Source organism: Schistocerca piceifrons, chromosome 5 (assembly GCF_021461385.2).
Source record: "Schistocerca piceifrons isolate TAMUIC-IGC-003096 chromosome 5, iqSchPice1.1, whole genome shotgun sequence".
Lineage (NCBI taxonomy): Eukaryota > Metazoa > Arthropoda > Insecta > Orthoptera > Acrididae > Schistocerca > Schistocerca piceifrons.
In genome coordinates this window covers 163,712,270-163,730,856 of record NC_060142.1, presented here as the reverse complement: position 1 = coordinate 163,730,856, position 18,587 = coordinate 163,712,270, and the positions used below count along the sequence as shown (strand labels likewise).

The 18,587-nt window shown below is 40.7% G+C and overlaps 1 protein-coding gene across 1 annotated transcript in view; it reads left to right on the top strand.

Moving 5' to 3' along the window:
• The window catches only part of LOC124798049 (E3 ubiquitin-protein ligase PPP1R11), a 79,797-nt gene that overhangs the window by 12,735 nt on the left and 48,475 nt on the right, over positions 1-18,587 (top strand). Inside the window, exon 2 of the mRNA XM_047261274.1 lies at positions 17,077-17,185. Coding sequence (XP_047117230.1) covers positions 17,077-17,185 — 109 coding nt within the window. The remainder of the gene's footprint in view (positions 1-17,076; positions 17,186-18,587) is intronic.

The following is an 18,587-nucleotide window of genomic DNA, read 5'->3' as shown; positions in this document are numbered from 1 at the left end:
AATGCTTGCTTCAACATGGCATGCTCCTATTTAACAACAGTATGCAAACAATAGATCACTGCTCAACACACAGTTGAGGTGTTGTCACAGAGGAACAATGAAAAAGAATACTACAAATATGTAGCATTTCAGACAAAGTCCTTCCTCAGAAGTAGAACTTTCTCATATTCACTTAACCCTCACACAAATGACCACTGTTTCCAGGTGCTAAGGTTGAATGTTAGCACCCAGACAGTAGCCATCTGTGTGTGTATGTGTATTCTACTTCTGAGGAAAGACATTGAAACCTTGTGTATTGCTAGAATTCTTTTTCTTTGTGCCTGTCTGTGACTCGATGCCTCATTTATGTGGTGAGTAGCAATCTATCCTTTCCATATTGTTGTTGTTCCCTCCTCTGCGCCTTTTTAAATGTACATTGCTACACTAAGCATTCTAAATGTTTTGTCAGATCATCATGGTTACTGTGATTTGCTTCCATCAAGGTACTGTAATTGTTGGACAGGTCTTCCTTTTATATGATATGCCATTAGTTAATATGAATTCTCATTTGGTCATTTCCACCTTCTCTGAAGCCTCTGTGGTCTTCATTAATGTTGGACCCCCTAGATGGCTCACAACTGTCTTGTCCATACTTGGAGGGCGAGCATGGAAACCCACATAATTTCACTACTTCTTTGTTTCTTGTGCTGCTGTCCTATTCTCTGACTGTATATTTTCTCAGAGTTAGTGCATAGGACCGATACCATGTTGGTGACCTAGCATGTTCACAGGACATCTATTTTGGTTGTTTCCATTTTCTTAATTTATTTTACACTGCTTATTTCAGTCACCTTATTGTTTGGGCCCCACATCTGGGTTTGTGACCACCTTTTCAAAACCTATTGAAGTGCAGGCTATGCAGGGGGATGTTACTGAATATTCAGTAAGATAATCAGTTCATCTGGGAGGTCATCAGGCAGCGGTACGGTGGTAGCCCCTTGATTATGCAGGAATGCACAATTTAGGCATGATCTGTTACCTCCGTGTGCATGCAGAGGAGTTGGTGCCTGTCCATTTAGGGGGCACTGGTACTTGAGAGTGGTCATCAAACCAGAGGCTGTTGTTCTGGCTGGGTGGTGCTCATGGGGATACCCTTGTCTCATCTTGACGGATATCTGGCACAGTGAAAAGACCAAAGTTATCAGCTGTTGATCATGAGGCACCAGCAATCTTTTCAGACAGACCTGAATGTTTAAATTCACATGGTTGTGACCTCAAGAAATTTCCCTCCTTGGATGTGCCATGGGAGGAAAGCAAAATGAAGCGAACTTCAGAATCTTACTTCCTGATTTACATCCGGATTGGTGGAAGATTTTCTATCTAATAAGCCAATGTCCTTCATAGAAAATATGTAAAATGTATTTGGAGAAATTTATTCCTCAGTAAATTACAAAATAGTTTTGTCTTAATTAAAACAGCAAATCTTATTCCGTCCCAAGCATGTCCCTTGCAAAGAATTTGATGTTGTATCTGTTAATGTGTTACCCCCAAAAGAGCCTGAGCACAGTACAGGGGTTAATTTTTAACCAGAACTTAATGCTGCAGCTGGGTGTGATAACTTGATAAGATTGACACTGGAGCCTTCGTCCTAATGTTTGAGGAGGATATGCTTCCTAAGAAAGTCAGTCGTGCTCTGCTAATGTGGTGTGAAACCATATTTTCCACCTCCGATGTGGTGATTTGAATGCAAATACTTTGATCATATGTCTTCCTGTTGTGTGAACAGTGTAATTTGTGGAGACTGTGGTGTGCCACTTCATGAAAATACCCCATGTGAGCAATCACCATTCTGTGTCAATTGCAGAGATGACCACCATCCATGATCCCCTACGTGTACTACCCTAATCAAAGAAATCTAGGAACTTACAGTCCTCAATTGCCTCTTGTATTTTGAAGCCCTTAAGTAGTATGACCACTGATATTCTGTTCCAGTGGTACTGAATTTTGCCACAACTTGAGTATGTATAACCTCCAGTTCCTCAACATTGACATTTCGTAGTAGTTAGAGTAATTTAGCACTTTAGCAAGGAAGGCACTCCCCCTCTTGTAGTTCCTGTGTTATACTCTTTAGGGACTTCTCCGTACCCAACCGAAGAAGCAACATTGGCCCCCGGCATCTACTTGTGACTGGGGTCCCTTTAGGGAAACCTCTTGCAAGAAATTTACAGACCAGTGATTCTGCACCAGCCAGTGGTTGAAGGAGCTATGGACAACAGGTCCCAGCACTGCTCATTCCTCTTCAGTTGCTACCACTGGAGCAGGTTAGCCCTCACAAGAGTCTATACTTTAAAGTGGTTAAAGAGGAAAAGAATTATTGGGAGAAGGTTACACCTGTGACCACAGAGGTGCCAAATCCCCCCAGACTGTCAGATAAAGAAGCTATGCTCATAGGTGTTGTTCCACCCACATTAGTGACAGTGATTTTGGGGCATGACCTGTCTCCATGGCCCCATTGTGCCTAATCAGGACATCCTTATCATGATAATTCAGTGGAATTGCAATTTACGGTACTGTCACCTGCCAAAACTACAACAAATATCCTGTTCTGTATTCTGTGATGCTCTCCAAGAAAATCCTTTCTCTAATGACCACTCTCTAGTCATCTGAAGTTACTGTGTCTCCTTTCAGAATTGTACTGGCCTCAAGAGAGCATCTGGAGGGGTTGGTATTTTCATTCATACAGACATCAGCGAGTGAATTTCCCTCTATCACATTGGAAACAATACCAGCGAAAGTGCAAATGCCTCTAGCGATCCCCATTTGTAATGATTAACACCTGGGCTGCACCCACATGGGAGATGGCCACCTTGATCCAACAAATCTCCAGTAACCCCCACCCCTCCACCCCCCCACCCCTCCCTCCGCACTTTTACTACTTGGGGATCTCAATGTACACCACCTAATGTGGGAATTGCCACATCATCTGGGAGGGATCTTCTGATTGATCAACTTATTTGTGATCTCGAGATGCCTCTCCACAGTGAAGGTACCTCCATTGTTGGGCAATGTTAATCAAAAAGTTAACTTTGCTAGTTGTTATTCCATTACTAAAAATGTTAACTCTGTTAAACATTGAAGTGTTGCTTTACAGGAGACTTGTCGCAAGTTAAAGTTAATCGTTAACTCACAATAGTAAAATTTATGTTGTGGATGTAATGAAATGAACAAGTGAATTAAATGTATTACAGTTGCTTAAAAAATTTTTTTTGGTTGAGGAACTTTAGGTAGAACATAAAAATAAATAAAACCGTTTAATCATTTAATTTTATAATTATTTAGTTATGAAATTTTAAATGACAGAAGAATTGAAATACAGACCAATAAGGTGTAGATCTTCAACATAAGGTGCATATTTCTCTTCATTGACGTAAGTATGTTAAAGTTTTCATCTGAGAGTTTAGAAGCCAAAATGTCTTTGCCCTCAGTAAAATGTTTCTCGATTTGGGTATTTCAGGGTATAAGAGTATTGTATTTAATAAATAAATTTACTGAAACTGGTTTTCAAAGAAATACCACATCGTTTAATGAGTCTTCATATTTCATGCACAGCCACATTTGCTTTGCTTTTTACAGGTGTTACTGCTATGCTTCTCTTTATATTGAGTGGTAGGCATAAAAATATCTTCCTCTTCATTGCTGCTGATTGTGCCGCCACCACCACTTAGTGTCTCTGGCCTTTGAACTTCCAGCAGCTTCATGCCTCAAAGCCTCTTCTACAACTTTTTCCATTTGTTTTCTTACTACATGCACTCAACTGTAGTGCCATGGTTTTTCATAAGTTGTAGAGCTAGAATCCTATTCCACGATTTGGTTTCCACAGCCATTCCACTAACAAAAAGTAGTACTTAACGTGAGCTCAGTAAACAAACAAACAGCTCAGTCAATAAACAGCCAGCAGCTAGTTATTCTTGCTTGCACTTGATTATTTGCATAAATTGCGTGCCCCAGTGTAGCCACACACGTGTGACCCAAACTTGTCAGAACATGAAGTCCATGGGCAGTGCGGCATTATATTTGTCATAAATAGCAGGTACGTAATTAATGAATAAAAAACTTAAAGAATGTTAACAGGCATTAAAGAGCCCATTCACATTTTTAAAATTAACATAAAGGTTAGTCCATTACATGAAAAGGTAACTTTGTCAATGAACGATTGATGAATTAATGGTCTTGTGCCGAGTTATGAGTACCTCTACCCAATTTAGTGCAACGGTGACACCTTTTCAGCTATTGACTGTACAATTTCTTCGCCGAGCCTAGTGGCTGTGCGATAATCTTTGTGACAGTGATCATTTTCCGGTGATCCTGTCACTTCCTTATCTCTGTCCAACAGTTGTAGTTTTCTGTTGTCACTTTCATCACCTCTCCATCAGGTTTATTGACAAGGTTGTCAGAGATGCCCCTGACACGATCTCGTGCACCACTATGGCCCCCTCCACTGGTAGCTGGTACCATGGTGGACCAAAGACATTGCAATAGCTACTCAGTACTGTTGAAGGGCCCTGCAACATCTCAAGCGAGATCCTTCACAAACTGCCCATCACTTTTAAGCAGCTCTGTACAAAGACTCGCTAGCTAATTAAACGCAGAAAGAAAGGTTGCTGGGAGGGCTGCACCTCCTCTTTGGGGACATATGCCTCATAATTCCAATTGTGGACATAGCTCTGTGGTCTACTAAGCTGGGCACCGAATCTGTAAAGAAAATACACACGGCAGAATCACGCAGACAACACAAGTGAAGCTGATTCTGAAGGCGCTTCTGCAGCCTGGTGAGACCCTATAAGACATAAGAAGAGCATCCTAACACTTTCTTGGTAACACCTCATTCCCAGTGCCTGTGTCTGCCAATAGCTTTGTAAAAGAGGACTCATTAACTTCAAATTTAGAGCTCTGCAGAAGATGGACCGACCACTGTCAAGGATGCAGAAACTGAAGCAGTGTTCAATGTCTGCATCCTTGCAAAAGTTCTGATGGTGATTTGCCATTGCATGGCTGGGAACAGTGCTGACAGGAAGAGTATTAACGCCTGGTCTAGCATATGAGAAACATGTAACTTGTTCATGTGGTACTTGAATGTTCAGACGAGGAGTTCAGCTTCACCATTAAATTGAGGGTGGAACGGTGCTGTTGTCACCTGTTTGATGCCTTCTGTCGAGGTGAACTGGGGTCCATTGTCCAATACTAACACTTTTATTAGGCCTTCAGTACCAAAAATTGACGTCAGTCTTGTTAGTACTAACAGTTGTGGTAAATTGCATCGGCATCACAAACGGAAACTTACTAAAGGTGTCTGTCATAATAAACCAGTGAGAATTGCAGTAGAGGCCCACAAAGTCAATATGCAGATGCTACCGAGGGGTGCTGACCCTGGGACAGTCATAACATTTCTTTGGCAGAGCAGGCTGATGTTCCAAACATGTTGGACATTATGAAGTCAATTGTTTGATTTGCTTGTCCATGCCGATGCATGTATAATGGCATTGGGTGAGCTGCTTAGTGCATACAGTGCCCTGATGTCCTTGGTGGAGAAGGCGAAGAATGTCCTTATGAAGCAGATGCAGCACTACCACTTACATTGATCATTGTTTGTAGGTAATAGCCTAACACCCTGCCAGACAGATAAGTTTGCTGAAGAGCAAAAGAACATTGTGCAACCGGATTGCAAATCTGCTTAATTGACTTTGTCCATTGGATGCGGAGATACTACAAAAGAATCTTGAGATTGGGGTCCACAGCCATTGCCTGAGCAAACTGAAGGTGATCTGTGTGAAAACCGTCAGTTGTTTCAGTGTTCTGAGCACAAAACAGTGGAAGCACGAGTCCTCTGAGTATTGAAAGCCAAATTGGTGCCAACTGGTCGGTGAGAAAGAGGGTCTACATCTGAATGGTTAGTATTGGCATGTACACAATTTTTTACTGGTAATTGGGAAAGAACAGAGATTGATGCTGCAACTTTTGTGCCTTGTGTGGAGGGACTGGCTTGTAAGGGTTGAACAACATGGTGACAGGTTTGTGGTCAGTCACCAAGTAGAACTTTATGCCATATAAGAATTGGTGTAGTTTGGTCACCCCATACATGATAGAAAGAGCTTCCTTCTCATTCAGCGAGTAGTTGCACTGAGCTTTGTTGAGGATGTGAAGGCAATTGGCCTGTCAAACAATCCACTCCTGTGTGAGAGAACAGTGCCAGTTCTCTAAATATAAGGAAACACTTCACAGCATTCGCTTCAGAACTGCTACAAATTCGTCGGGCAATAGACCGCGCCGCTTGAACTGGCAACACAACTGGCACTGCTAAGAATATCCTACGACTTCCACATCGCTGGCCATGGGTTATACACAATGCTGGTGACTACTTTGGAGCTCGGTAAAACTTTGAAACACTTTTCAATTTTTTGTGAGCTTAAATAAATAGTTACTACTTTAAAGTTCCAATCCTCGTAGTTTGGGCTTGCCTAACAGTTTGTATGTGCTTTTGTTCAGCAAAATAACTGATGCACTATTAGCTACCTATGTGCAGGTTTTGCTGTTTGCAATCTACAGAGTGACAATCAGTTTATTTGCCTGACACTGAATAGAAGACGTGTGCAATTGATTGCACTGTTCAACATTAGAGTAGCCACGTGGCTTTGAAATTTTGTTGACATCCATTGACTGAGACTTTTAGGAATGTGCAAAGTATGTGTTGGACTTGCGTTTTTGCAAGCAGACATATTGAATGTGACCAAGCGGGCTACAAAGATAACACTTGACACCATGACAGGCAAGCCTGTAAGTTGTGTGCTATGAAACACCAATGGCAAGATTTAACACCACTAGTATGCTGCCTAGCACACTGATTTTGTTTACATTTCCACCCTGGCTGAGACTTCTCGCACTGCAGCACGTGAACAATGAGCACAGCTGTTTACTACTACTCTGTATTGCACAAATGGGAGCTTAATCAAAGTCTACTGCTGCACTGTAACGCGAGTCATGATGCTCCACTAATTTCAAAACATATTGCGAAGTAGGGTCAGGATACTTGAGAATCTGTTTGCATATGTGAAAATGTGACATATTCTGAGTAATGTCATCCCTGATCATGGCATCACTGTGATAACATTCACACTAACACTTAAATTTACAGTGGCATGTACGCCCTTGAAAGTCTGCTGCCCGATTCACAACAGGTAGCTGTCATGTTAATCTGTTTATCACAGTACTTTTCTAAGCAGCACCTAGTTCATGATAGGGAACACCATCAAGGCAACAGTAGGGAAAAGTTTGCAGACAATCCAGTAAACGGGCACTGTAACTGTTGCAAGAAAATTAGGTTGCTTGTCACTACTTTCAATGTGATGCACCTGCAGGTGGGTGTTGAATTGTGCATGGTACTCAAACCATTCCATTTCTGTGGAGTCAAAAGCATTGAAGGCGGCACGGAAACAGGTGCTGTGGTTGGTGGAGGTGGTGGCTCAGGGTTTGCTTGCTTGGCTATTGGTCTTTTCATCATTTCCGTAAGTTGGTTCACTTGTTGTGACTGAAACTGAACAATCTATATTGCTGACAATTCTTGTGGAGGGCTAGCGATGGTCAACATACAAAATGAAGGGAAATATGAGAACACACAAAATAATGAGGCTCTGAACAGAAGAAACAGATAGTTCGAAGGTAAATGCAGAACCACGGTCTGAAACAAGAAGACAGTAATGAAATGACAAGCAGTTGACCAGTGACAAATTTGCAAAAATAGACACACTCAAAGGTAAGCTTGTTGCGAAGCAGCTATGTGGTGAGAAATAGAACCAAAAAATCGAGGATGTTGACTTGTCGCCAGTGGTGGATCGGCCAGAGATGGGCCGAGGAACAGATGGGCCAAGGAACAGGTGGATGCCTAGACAGAAAGCTGAAATCTGAGTGTAACAATAACTTTACTTAACTTGGAACAGCAAGTCCTTGAGAGTCCCCTAATCAGAACCTAGTCATTGTAAATTATCACAGTACAGGAAAATTGCTATAAATGTTGCGGAGGCTGTGGTTGATTCTGTTAGTAGAGTGGGGTGGCCTCACTGCGGCATCTTCTTATGTTAGCACAGTGGCGGCACTACGTGTGCGTGCAGCAGATGGTGTATAGATGCACCGGCAGCTGATTGGCAGGAGCATCGCATGATTTACTGCCAGCCTGGGAATGTGTTCTGCCTGATACAACAATCATGTATGATACCAGACAAGAGAGTGGCATCCCTCAGGGCTCAGTGCTAAGTGTTACACTATTCCTTATCACCATTGGGTTTGTGATCTCTGTTGGACTAGTGGTTACCCCTGCACTTTGTGTCTATGATTTTTGCATTCTGCATTTAGAATAGCTTCCAGTTTGTAGCAATGACTGAACACTATTTCCGTCGAGCCATCCTAACAGTCTCTATTTTCTATACCTGCAAATTTTCTTCCACAAAAATGCGAATCATGCATTTCTGTTGTCATAACTACTATTCATTCCAACTTAGAACTGTACTTGAGTACCCAGTACTTGGACGTTATAGCACAGACCTAGTTGTTTGAATTCGTCTGTGACAAGAAGTTAACATGGCTGCCATGTACTCGTCAACTGAAGACTAAATGCACAAGAAAGCTGAACATACTGATCTTTTGTTCCCATTCCTTTTTGGGGTGCAGATGACGCTACTCTACTTCATGTTTACTCACCCTGGTCTCGACCCAACTGGACTGTTATTGCCTAGTTTATAGCTCAAGGCATCTTCTTCACTGACTGAGCACTGGCACCTCCTGGATTAGTTCTAGAGAACATTCTCCTTGCCAAAGTGGGGATATTTCCTCTCCATTACTAATGGTATCAACTCTTCCCCACTTTTGCAATCACTGTACGACAAGTGCATACTTACCTGACTTATCAAATTCTTGTTTTGTCAGGAGTTGAGTACCTAACACTCACTCTAGGGTGATTTTCAGTTGAAATTTGCTTCAAGACACACTGCCGGGACCTCTGTCTATCTTCCTTAGAATATATTCATGTGCAGTTCTCCTTGGTTACTAATCGGACCACAAATTAGGACCGATCTATTTCAAGGACCTTAGGTTTCAGTCATGCTCGTGACCTTGTTAAGGCCTGGCGAACAGAACGTGGCCTGGTGGCATGGCTCAGACTACAGTGGATGGCCACCTCATTCAGCAGCAAGGGAAGCCACACAAGCAAGAGTGGCTGGTGGTGGCAACGTGCCATTGCTGTGTCAGCTATTGCACTGTGAAAGTGGCCGAAACACCATTAAGCGGCTTGCATGAGTAGCACAATTGTCATGGCGGTAAATGATTTGGCAACATCAAGAAGGATGAAATTTCTTTGTGTGAGCGGTCTGGTCTGTTTGAATAATATGAGGTTTTTTTTATATTTTTGTGATAAGTAACAAATTTTGTGTAGAAATGAGTAGCTCAGATGAAGATCAACTCCTCTTAGTAGTGCTAAGAAATGGTAGCTATGAACAAAAGAAGGTGTTGGATGACATTGATACAAAGAGAGAAAGCTAAGGGGAAAGTATCACATGTGTATTGAATAGACTCTCATCATGATAGATGTTTCAAGTATTTTCCTATATCGCAAGAGTATTTTGAAGGTATAATATTGTTATGTTATACTGCTGTTTCCAGTCAGATATGAACTTCATTTTATTATGTAGTACTCTAGTATTTGACATTCATTCTGTGAAATCTATGTAAATCCCTCTCACCAGTTTTTATTTTCTATATTATCAAATGCTGTCTTTCCATGTACTTGACAACTGCAGACAGGACTGTAGTAAGAGTATTTTTGTTTCAAATAAAACATTCTGTTGTTTGCAAGACAGTAAAGCAAGTGTGCACTGAAATTTGGAATGTTTTTCTACAAAATAACTAAAAAGATAGTATTTGAGCCATGTCAACACTGAACTTTCAGAGCTTGTCATAGCCACAGAGATATACTCTCCAGTATCTCATTAGATACTTAAATGCTGAGGAATATTTGTCACACTTTCAGTAAAGGGGACTTTTGTAGACTACTAGCTGTAGCACATTTGAGTAGCGGAACACCTTTAAAGGAAAGAGAATCGAGCAACAACTGTGTGAAACGGTACATAAAATTTCTACTTTTATGTTATCCATACATAATTTGGTAAGTAAACTCTTTAGTGACTTGAAATGCTAAGTTTACAACAGTTTTTGGAGTGTTGGCAAAATTTTGCCATGGATATTTCTCATAAAATTGTGCCATGGAACTATAGTTTTCAATAATATCTTTTCAGTTGTTAGAAACCAGAAATGAAATGATTCATTTAGGTGTCAGGAATGCCATTGGAGGGGGGAGGGGCTAGAAAATTATTTTGTTCTTAAACAAGACATGTAGTTGCTTTACACAAAGTCAGATTTTAACAATGGTGACACTTCTTTCTGTTTTTATATCCAGTGTATTGTTTCTCATTTTGATTTTGGTGTTACATGTATACTTGCTGTAAGCTATATTATAATGTGCAATAATTAATTTCCAGTATTTAGTACTGTGCTTTAATTGAGTATATTTCATGTAATATGGAGCATATATGAAGATTAAAATATTAGGGAAAAGAAGTTGTACTTCTTCACCTCTTCTGCAAGCTTTTTCTGATTGCACAATCTCCACTGTGTGCACTGTGCTCTCACTGATTTGGCAAATCTATCTCCTGTCTCAACCATCTGTGTGAGACTACAATATTTAAAATCGCCTGCAGTATGCACAATTGGTGAGTGCAATGGCGAATTTATATTTGGAGACAGCTTGGTGCTGCCTGCCACAGCTGGCTACTGGTCCACTGCATAAAAATAGCCCAATGTGTGATTGACATGATATCAATAACGGGTATTTCAGCGATGCAGCTTGGCCGCCTTGGTTCTAGGCTGCAGGCCATGTTGCCAGGTTGTATTCTATTTGGTCAGGCCATTAGTTCTTCAGGAGTGGGATATGCTTTTACATCATGCCTCAGTCAGGAAAAATCATTTGTTGCTGGGAATATCTAGTGGTTTATGACAGAGCTGATGGCCATTAACAGAGCCCTCTAGTTTATTAAACACACTGCTCTCAGATATGTTCCAATTTTTAGTGACTTAATTGAACAGTTTCCTGGCTATTAATCAGTGTTACTCATGTTGCCCTATGATATCTGCTATTCACAATCTTATCTCTGCCATTAGTCGTAGTACTTGCTCTAATAAACTCCACACTATGTAGGAGACTATGGCTGCATGGTGGTCTTCCTTCCTGTCTTTTTGAACAGAATCCACCATTGTATGTTGCCTCCGCATTGATCGTATCGGATTAACCCGTAGTTAATGAGGTAGCTCCCTCTTGTGGTTGCAGAGCCTTACAGACAGTAATCAAATGAAGCTATGTAGTTCCTGAAACCTTTCCAAGTCTCAAACATCTGTGATGTATATATGCAGACTGAAGTGACGAATGAAAATTCGTACCAAGGCTAGGATTCAAACCCGGGTCTCTTGCTCACTAGGCAGATGCACTAACCTCTGTGCCACCCTGACACAGTAGCTTTGAACAACTGCACAAACTACCCTACCACTCCTCCCTCCTCGATCCAAATTCTCATTCACACCTCAGCCCACTTGGTATTCACCTTAAACTTGAACCGCATTGCAGAGGCTCTGCATCTGTATTGGAATAATACCTCAACACTGAATGAAACAAGGATCCTGCCTCAAAACCCAGGCACCAGTGCTTTAATAAAATGAAACTATACGGTTCCAGATGCTTTTTCAAGTCTCGAACATCTATGATTTATATATGCAGACTGAAGTGAAAAATGAAAATTTTTGCCAAGGAGAGGATTCAAACTTGTCTCCTACCTACTAGGCAGCTGCACTAGAAAGTATTTTCTGGGACAAAGCTGCTGCATACATAATATACAACCATGGTCCCATCCCTGATGTCCAGTATAGCCCCCAGTAGCTCTCAAAGCCATAAGTCTATTTCAAAGTATGGCACATGAATCCAGTTCCTTCTTTGCACCAGAAAACTTTGCACTCCAACCCTCTACCTAGTCCCCAACCTCCTCAAACCCAATGCCACAGGTCTCTCTGCTCGTCACCCCATTGTGGCTGTGTACATTGCTCCCACAGAATAAACCTCTGCCTTTGTTGACCAACACCTCCAAACTATCGTCTGTAACCTCCTAGTCAACGCCGTACTGACCCACAATTATTTCACTTTCAAAGGCCAAATTTATAAACAAATCCATTGTTCTACCGTGGGTACTAGATCGGTACCATCCTGTGCCAGCTTACTTATGGACCATTTGGAGGATTCCTTCCAATCCAGTCAACACCTCAAAATCTCTTATATGTTTCAGATTCGTTGATGACATTTTCATGGTGTGGACACATGACAAGGACATCCTTTTCTCTGTCTTCCTTAACCTCAACATCTACTCCCAAATCTGTTTTATCTGATCCTTCTCAACTCAGTGAATCATCTTCGATATGTATTGCCACCTTTCAGATGGCTTGGCTCCATAAATATGTCTGTTCATATCAAGTGGACCAACTCCCAACAATAAACGACAGGACCACGTGCAAAAGCAGCCATGTTATATATCAGCTATGCTTGAATTACTGTACAACATTCTATGTGGAGGATGACAAGCAGCCAACTGTCTACTTGCATGAATGAATGGCTGCCACCAAACTGGGGCAAACCTGCAAATTTGACCATCATCCAGTTGTTGAATGTCCTGCACACCACAACACAAATGACTTGCAACAGCTGCTTCACTATAGGAGTCAACTGGATACTACCTTCCAGCAAGAGCTTCTCTGAACTATGGAGGTGGGAATTCTCTCTCCTGCATATCCTGTACTCTCGTAATCTCCCTGGCCTAAACCTTCACTAGCCTGTTTCCCACTGCCTTGCCTTACCTTTCCCCCTTCTCTCTTCTTTCAATGTCCACACTACTTATTCCCCCATCCACATTGTATACTGGTTTCTTCCAAAATATCCCCACCCCCCAACTGCCTCATCTCTCTCTCTCTCTCTCTCTCTCTCTCTCTACCCCTCTTTTGCCCTTCTCTCTTTCTCTCCTACTCCTGTCTCACTCATCTCCATCTTCCTCTCCGTTCCGCCCTCCCCTCTTTTATTTATCTTACATTCTCTACCTTCTGAACTTCTTTCACTTTGCCGTGGAGTCGCTGAGTCATCTGTCAACAGACCTGCCTTCAACTATCCCACTACCCCATTTCTTGCCTTGTGCATCGTTTCCTATTCCCACCCCACCTATATTGGGTGCCTATGTGGTTGTGTGTGTGAATGAGTGTACTTTCACTAGAAAAAAGAGCTGGAGCTCACAAACTCACAAACTAGTGAATACTGTTTTCTCTTATGTGTCTATGTACCACACATCAGTCTGCCACCTCCCCTTCAAAAACAAGTGCGCGCGCGTCCACACACACACACACACACACACACACACACACACACAGAGAGAGAGAGAGAGAGAGAGAGAGAGAGAGAGAGAGAGAGAGAGAGAGAACAGTATAGAAAAAAAACTGGAGCTTTCCTAATCTCATATTTTCACTTAGTAACTTAAGTTTGTGTTGAAGTGTTTCTTCAGTTTCAGAGAGGACGATTTGCATACACAGTGTGAAAAAGTGTACATGCATCTGTAGATAATGAATTACTGGCTGCTGATATATTCTGTGTAAATCATAACAACTGTCTAAGTAAATACAATAGTATGACTTCACAGGAAATTCTGGAAAGTAGTTCAACTCATATTTAACAGGAAATAAAAGATGTCAATGGGAAAATATCCTGTATTGAGGTGGCAGTCTTCTTCTGACAAGGGAACCTCCCTATCACCCCCCCCCCCCCCCCCTCAGATTTAGTTATAAATTGGCACAGTGGATAGGCCTTGAAAAACTGAACACAGATCAATCGAGAAAACAGGAAGAAGTTGTGCGGAACTATGAAAAAAATAGGCAAAATATAAAGACTGAGTAGTCCATGCGCAAGGTAGGCGACATCAAGGAGAGTGTGAGCTTACGAGCGCCGTGGTCCCGTGGTTAGCGTGAGCAGCTGCGGAATGAGAGGTCCTTGGTCCAAGTCTTCTCTCGAGTGAAAATATTAATTTTTTATTTTCAGACAATTATCAAAGTTCAGACACTGACACATAATCAACTTCGCTCTCCAAAATTCCAGGACATGTTCAGATTTGCTTGGACATATGCAGGATTTGACAGTCTACACACAGAAACATTTGAAAACGTAAAAAACACATGTTTTGACAGAGCACAGGGAAAACTGTGCGACTGTGAAACTGTTGCATTAATTTGTTGCAGTTTATGTGACAAACTCTTATGTTTTCATCACTTTTTTGGGAGTGATTATCACATCCACAAGAAAACCTAAATCGGGCAAGGTAGAAGAATCTTTTTACCCATTCGCCAAGTGTGCAAGTTAGGTGGGTCGACAATATATTCCTGTCATGTGACACACATGCCGTCACCAGTGTCGTATAGAATATATCAGATGTGTTTTCCTGTGGAGGAATTGGTTGACCTATGACCTTGCGATCAAATGTTTTCGGTTCCTATTGGAGAGGCACGTCCTTTCATCTACTAATAACACGGTTTTGCGATGCGGTCGCAAATCACAGACACTAAACTTATTACAGTGAACAGAGACGTCAATGAATGAATGGACAGATCATAACTTTGTGAAAATAAAGAGTAAAATTTTTCACTCGCGGCAAGACTTGAACCAAGGACCTCTCGTTCCGCAGCTGCTCACTGTAGCCGCGGGACCACGGCGCTCCCCAGCTCACTGTGTCCATTATGTTGGCTATCCTGCGCATGGACTACTCAGTTTGTATATTTTGCTTATTTTTTATAGTTCCACACAACTTCTTCCTGTTTTCTCGATTGATCTGTGTTCAGTTTTTCAAGGCCTATCCACTGTGCCAATTTATAACTACATCTGAGGGAGGTGCGATGGGGAGGTTCCCTTGTGAGTGAGAATTGATTATGTGTAGTGTCCCATAAAGTTCCATCATAGGACCCTTACATTGTCTTGTGTATGTTAATGGCTTTTCTAAAGTGATATTGATGGAGGCTAAGTTTTGAGAGGATACAAATATGGGAGAGAATGTAATTGTAGAAAGAGCCATTAATGAAAGTTTGATGGACATTAGTGAATGGTTTCTAACCAATACACTGCCTTCAAACATGGAAAAAAAAACGCTCTGTATCCAGTAAAGAATTTTTCTATGGTTTCCACACAACCCATGCACAAAATATGACGATATGCAGATAGAAGAGGTTGATGGTTTAATTCTTGGAATAGAAACATGCTATTAAATTCAGTTGGAAGAAGCTTACCTTAGAATTGCTGGAACACCTAAACAAACCCTTGTTTACATTGTGAATGTTGTCCTGCATAGGTCCGATAAACATAAACTAGCTGGCATAATCTACTTACCTTCATTATGGAATATCATATGATATAATATTTTGGGGCAACTCTCCAGACAAAGTGTTCATATCCTGAGTCCAAAAGAGTGCAACATTTTTATTTGTAGTATTAGTTCAAGAATATCTTGCACAAACCTATCCAAAGAAATGCATATATATTAACAATTCATTCCCAACTTGAACTTATTTTTAATGATAACAGGCATGAATCGAGACAGTTGAATAGATTCAGCCTTTCTTGACTTATGAAAAGCATTTGACTCTGTATCACACCAATTCATATTAACAAAACTCGAATCATATGGGGGCAACAAATGAAATTTGTGACTAGACTGAGGAGTTCTTGATAGGCAGGATGCAATATGGAGAGTCGTGCACGGAAGTATAAGTGCTTCAGGCATGCCCAATGGAAATGTCTTCAGACACTTGCTGTTTATGTTGATCTGTCTGACAATGATAATGGTAAGCTCATACTTTTTACAGATGATGCCATTATCTGTAATGACCTACTGTTTGAAAAAAAAAAGATCAAATATTCAGCCAGAACTTGATAAGACTTCAAAGTGGTGCAAAGATTGGAACTTATTTTAAATGTTCGGAAATGAATGCATAAAAGAAGTATTCTGCGGCTGCAACACCAGTGAGTGACAGTTGAACAGATGACAGCTCATACAGATAACTTGGTGCAATAGTTTGTGGAGATATGAAATTGAGTGTTCACACAGGCTTAGTCAGGTATAAAATGGGTGGCAGGCTTCTTTTCATTGTAGGAACTGAGGAAATACAGTCAGTATATAAACAAGACCTCTCACAAAACCCATTCCAGAATATGCCTCCTGTGTGTGAGAGCCACATCACATGGCTCTTAACAGGAAATACTGGACATATTCAAAGAAGGGCAACATGAATGATCACATGTTTGTTTGAGTCGCAAGAGAGAGTCAAAGAAGTGTCACAAAATGTGAAGTGGCAGACACTTGAAGATAAATACCCCAAGCAGGCATGAGCTAATGAATGTTATCTACACTGTTAGAAGATACTTTGAAATCTTACATCAAGCTTCTTTCTTTTTTTTATACAAAGAATGAAATGATGCTTTGTGTTTGGAAATAACCATGAAAAAAGAAACTAGTTGTAGCTGTGCTGCCAACCTTGGCTGGTGCTGTCTAGATGCACAACTACTTAAAGCTTTTAATTAACTAACTATGTTATAACAAATTCTGCACACAGAAACTATCATTAAATTTCATTTTTGAATATATTCAAATGTTTCTTCTCAGTCACTGTCGTTACTTAACAAATCCCTCATAAGGATTTTATTATACAACATACAAAATATTTCATCGTTTTGTCTTTAAAAATAAGTCACAAATTTAATCTTTGCGGTATTGTTTGACTTGTTATGAAGTTCCCTGTGTTTGTTTCCTATGGCCAAGTACCTCTAATTGATAATACTGACTTGAAAAAATACCTGTTTCATGTGTTAAATATTAGTTTGCTGAACTAAAATTTTACAGATAGTGACACACTGTAATTTATGCATTCTTTTCTAAGGATGTTCCTACACTTCGACTAAGACTCCGAAAACCAAAGCCTAAGAAGAAAGTTCAGTGGCGGTCTGGAACAGTTGATAATGAACATTTGAACAAGAAGAAGTCAAAATGTAAGCACTATTATCACATATATAAAACTCTCACTGTTAGCAGTTATTGTCAAATAAGCAAACTCTTTCAGTCTGATTACTAGTCATTAATTTGTAGTCAGTTTTTATTTTTGTTTGATACATTTTGAATTTTTGATAGTGACTCATATAGCTAAAAAATGACAAACTTTCTAATATAGTTTCAAATTTTTCTTTCTGAAATATTCCTTTTGTGAATTCAGATTCTGTTTGCTAATATTAAACTGTAGAGGCATGTGGAAACTGTTGTTGCATTTTTCAATATATTAATTTAACTAACCTACTCTGATGAGCCAAAACATTATGACCATCTGCTTAATGGCGTGTTATTCCACCTTTGGAACACTACACAGCAGCAGTTCTGCATGGCTTCAGTTTGAGTTCTTTAGTGGGTTTCTGGACGTATGTGGCACCAGATGTCTATGCCCAGATCATGCAGTTCCCACAAATTATGGGCTAGGGTTTTGTGAGAGCAGAGTTGGCACTCAGTAGTAACCTAGTTGTGCTCCAGCGGATCACAACAGGTGAATTGGTTTCCACCACATCAGTGTGGCCATCACTATCATACTCCTCATGCTCAAGCATGAAGGGATGTAGGTGGTACACAGTAATGTTCACATAATCCACAACTGTCATGGTGCCTGTGATTACTACAACAGGCCCCATGGAAGACCAGGCGAATTTTCTCCATAACATAATGCTGACCCCATCAACCTATTGTAACAAAAAATGCAATTCATCTGACCAGGCAACATGTTTCCATTGATCCTCAGTGCAATCTCAATTATCCGTAGCTGTAGCAATCATAATTTACAATGTTGTTGTATCAGTGTGAGAAAACATAGAGGATCGGCTTCTGCAGAGCCTCCTTTCCAGCAATATGTGTTGAATGGTGTGCTCAGAAACCCTTGAGTTTGCACCATCATTGTACTCTCTCATCAGAACTGCCATATATCATCATCTATTCTGCTTCACAGAATAGACAAGCCTCTGACTGCCGCATTCTATGATGAGGTGTCGATGCCCGGCATGTTGTCACCTGCTCTTGGTTTCACTGTCCTCCAACCACTATCCATAGGTACTCGTGACAGTAGCATAAGTGAACAGCAAACAAGGATTGCTGTTTCCAGATGCTCATTTTCAGGAGCTGAACTGTAACAATCTGCTCTTTGTTAAAGTTGCTTATGTCAGTGGATTTCTCCATTTACTGCCCATATCGCTGCTAGAATGATTCCCTATTCATCTTTACTTCACAATAGTGATTATGTTTTGGCTCATTGGTGGGTGTGTGTACGAGGTGTGTTCAAAAAGTAAGGTGACTTTATATTTTTATGAAAAAATGTTTTTTTATTCACCAATATTAACACTTTTCCCAATCCTCAAA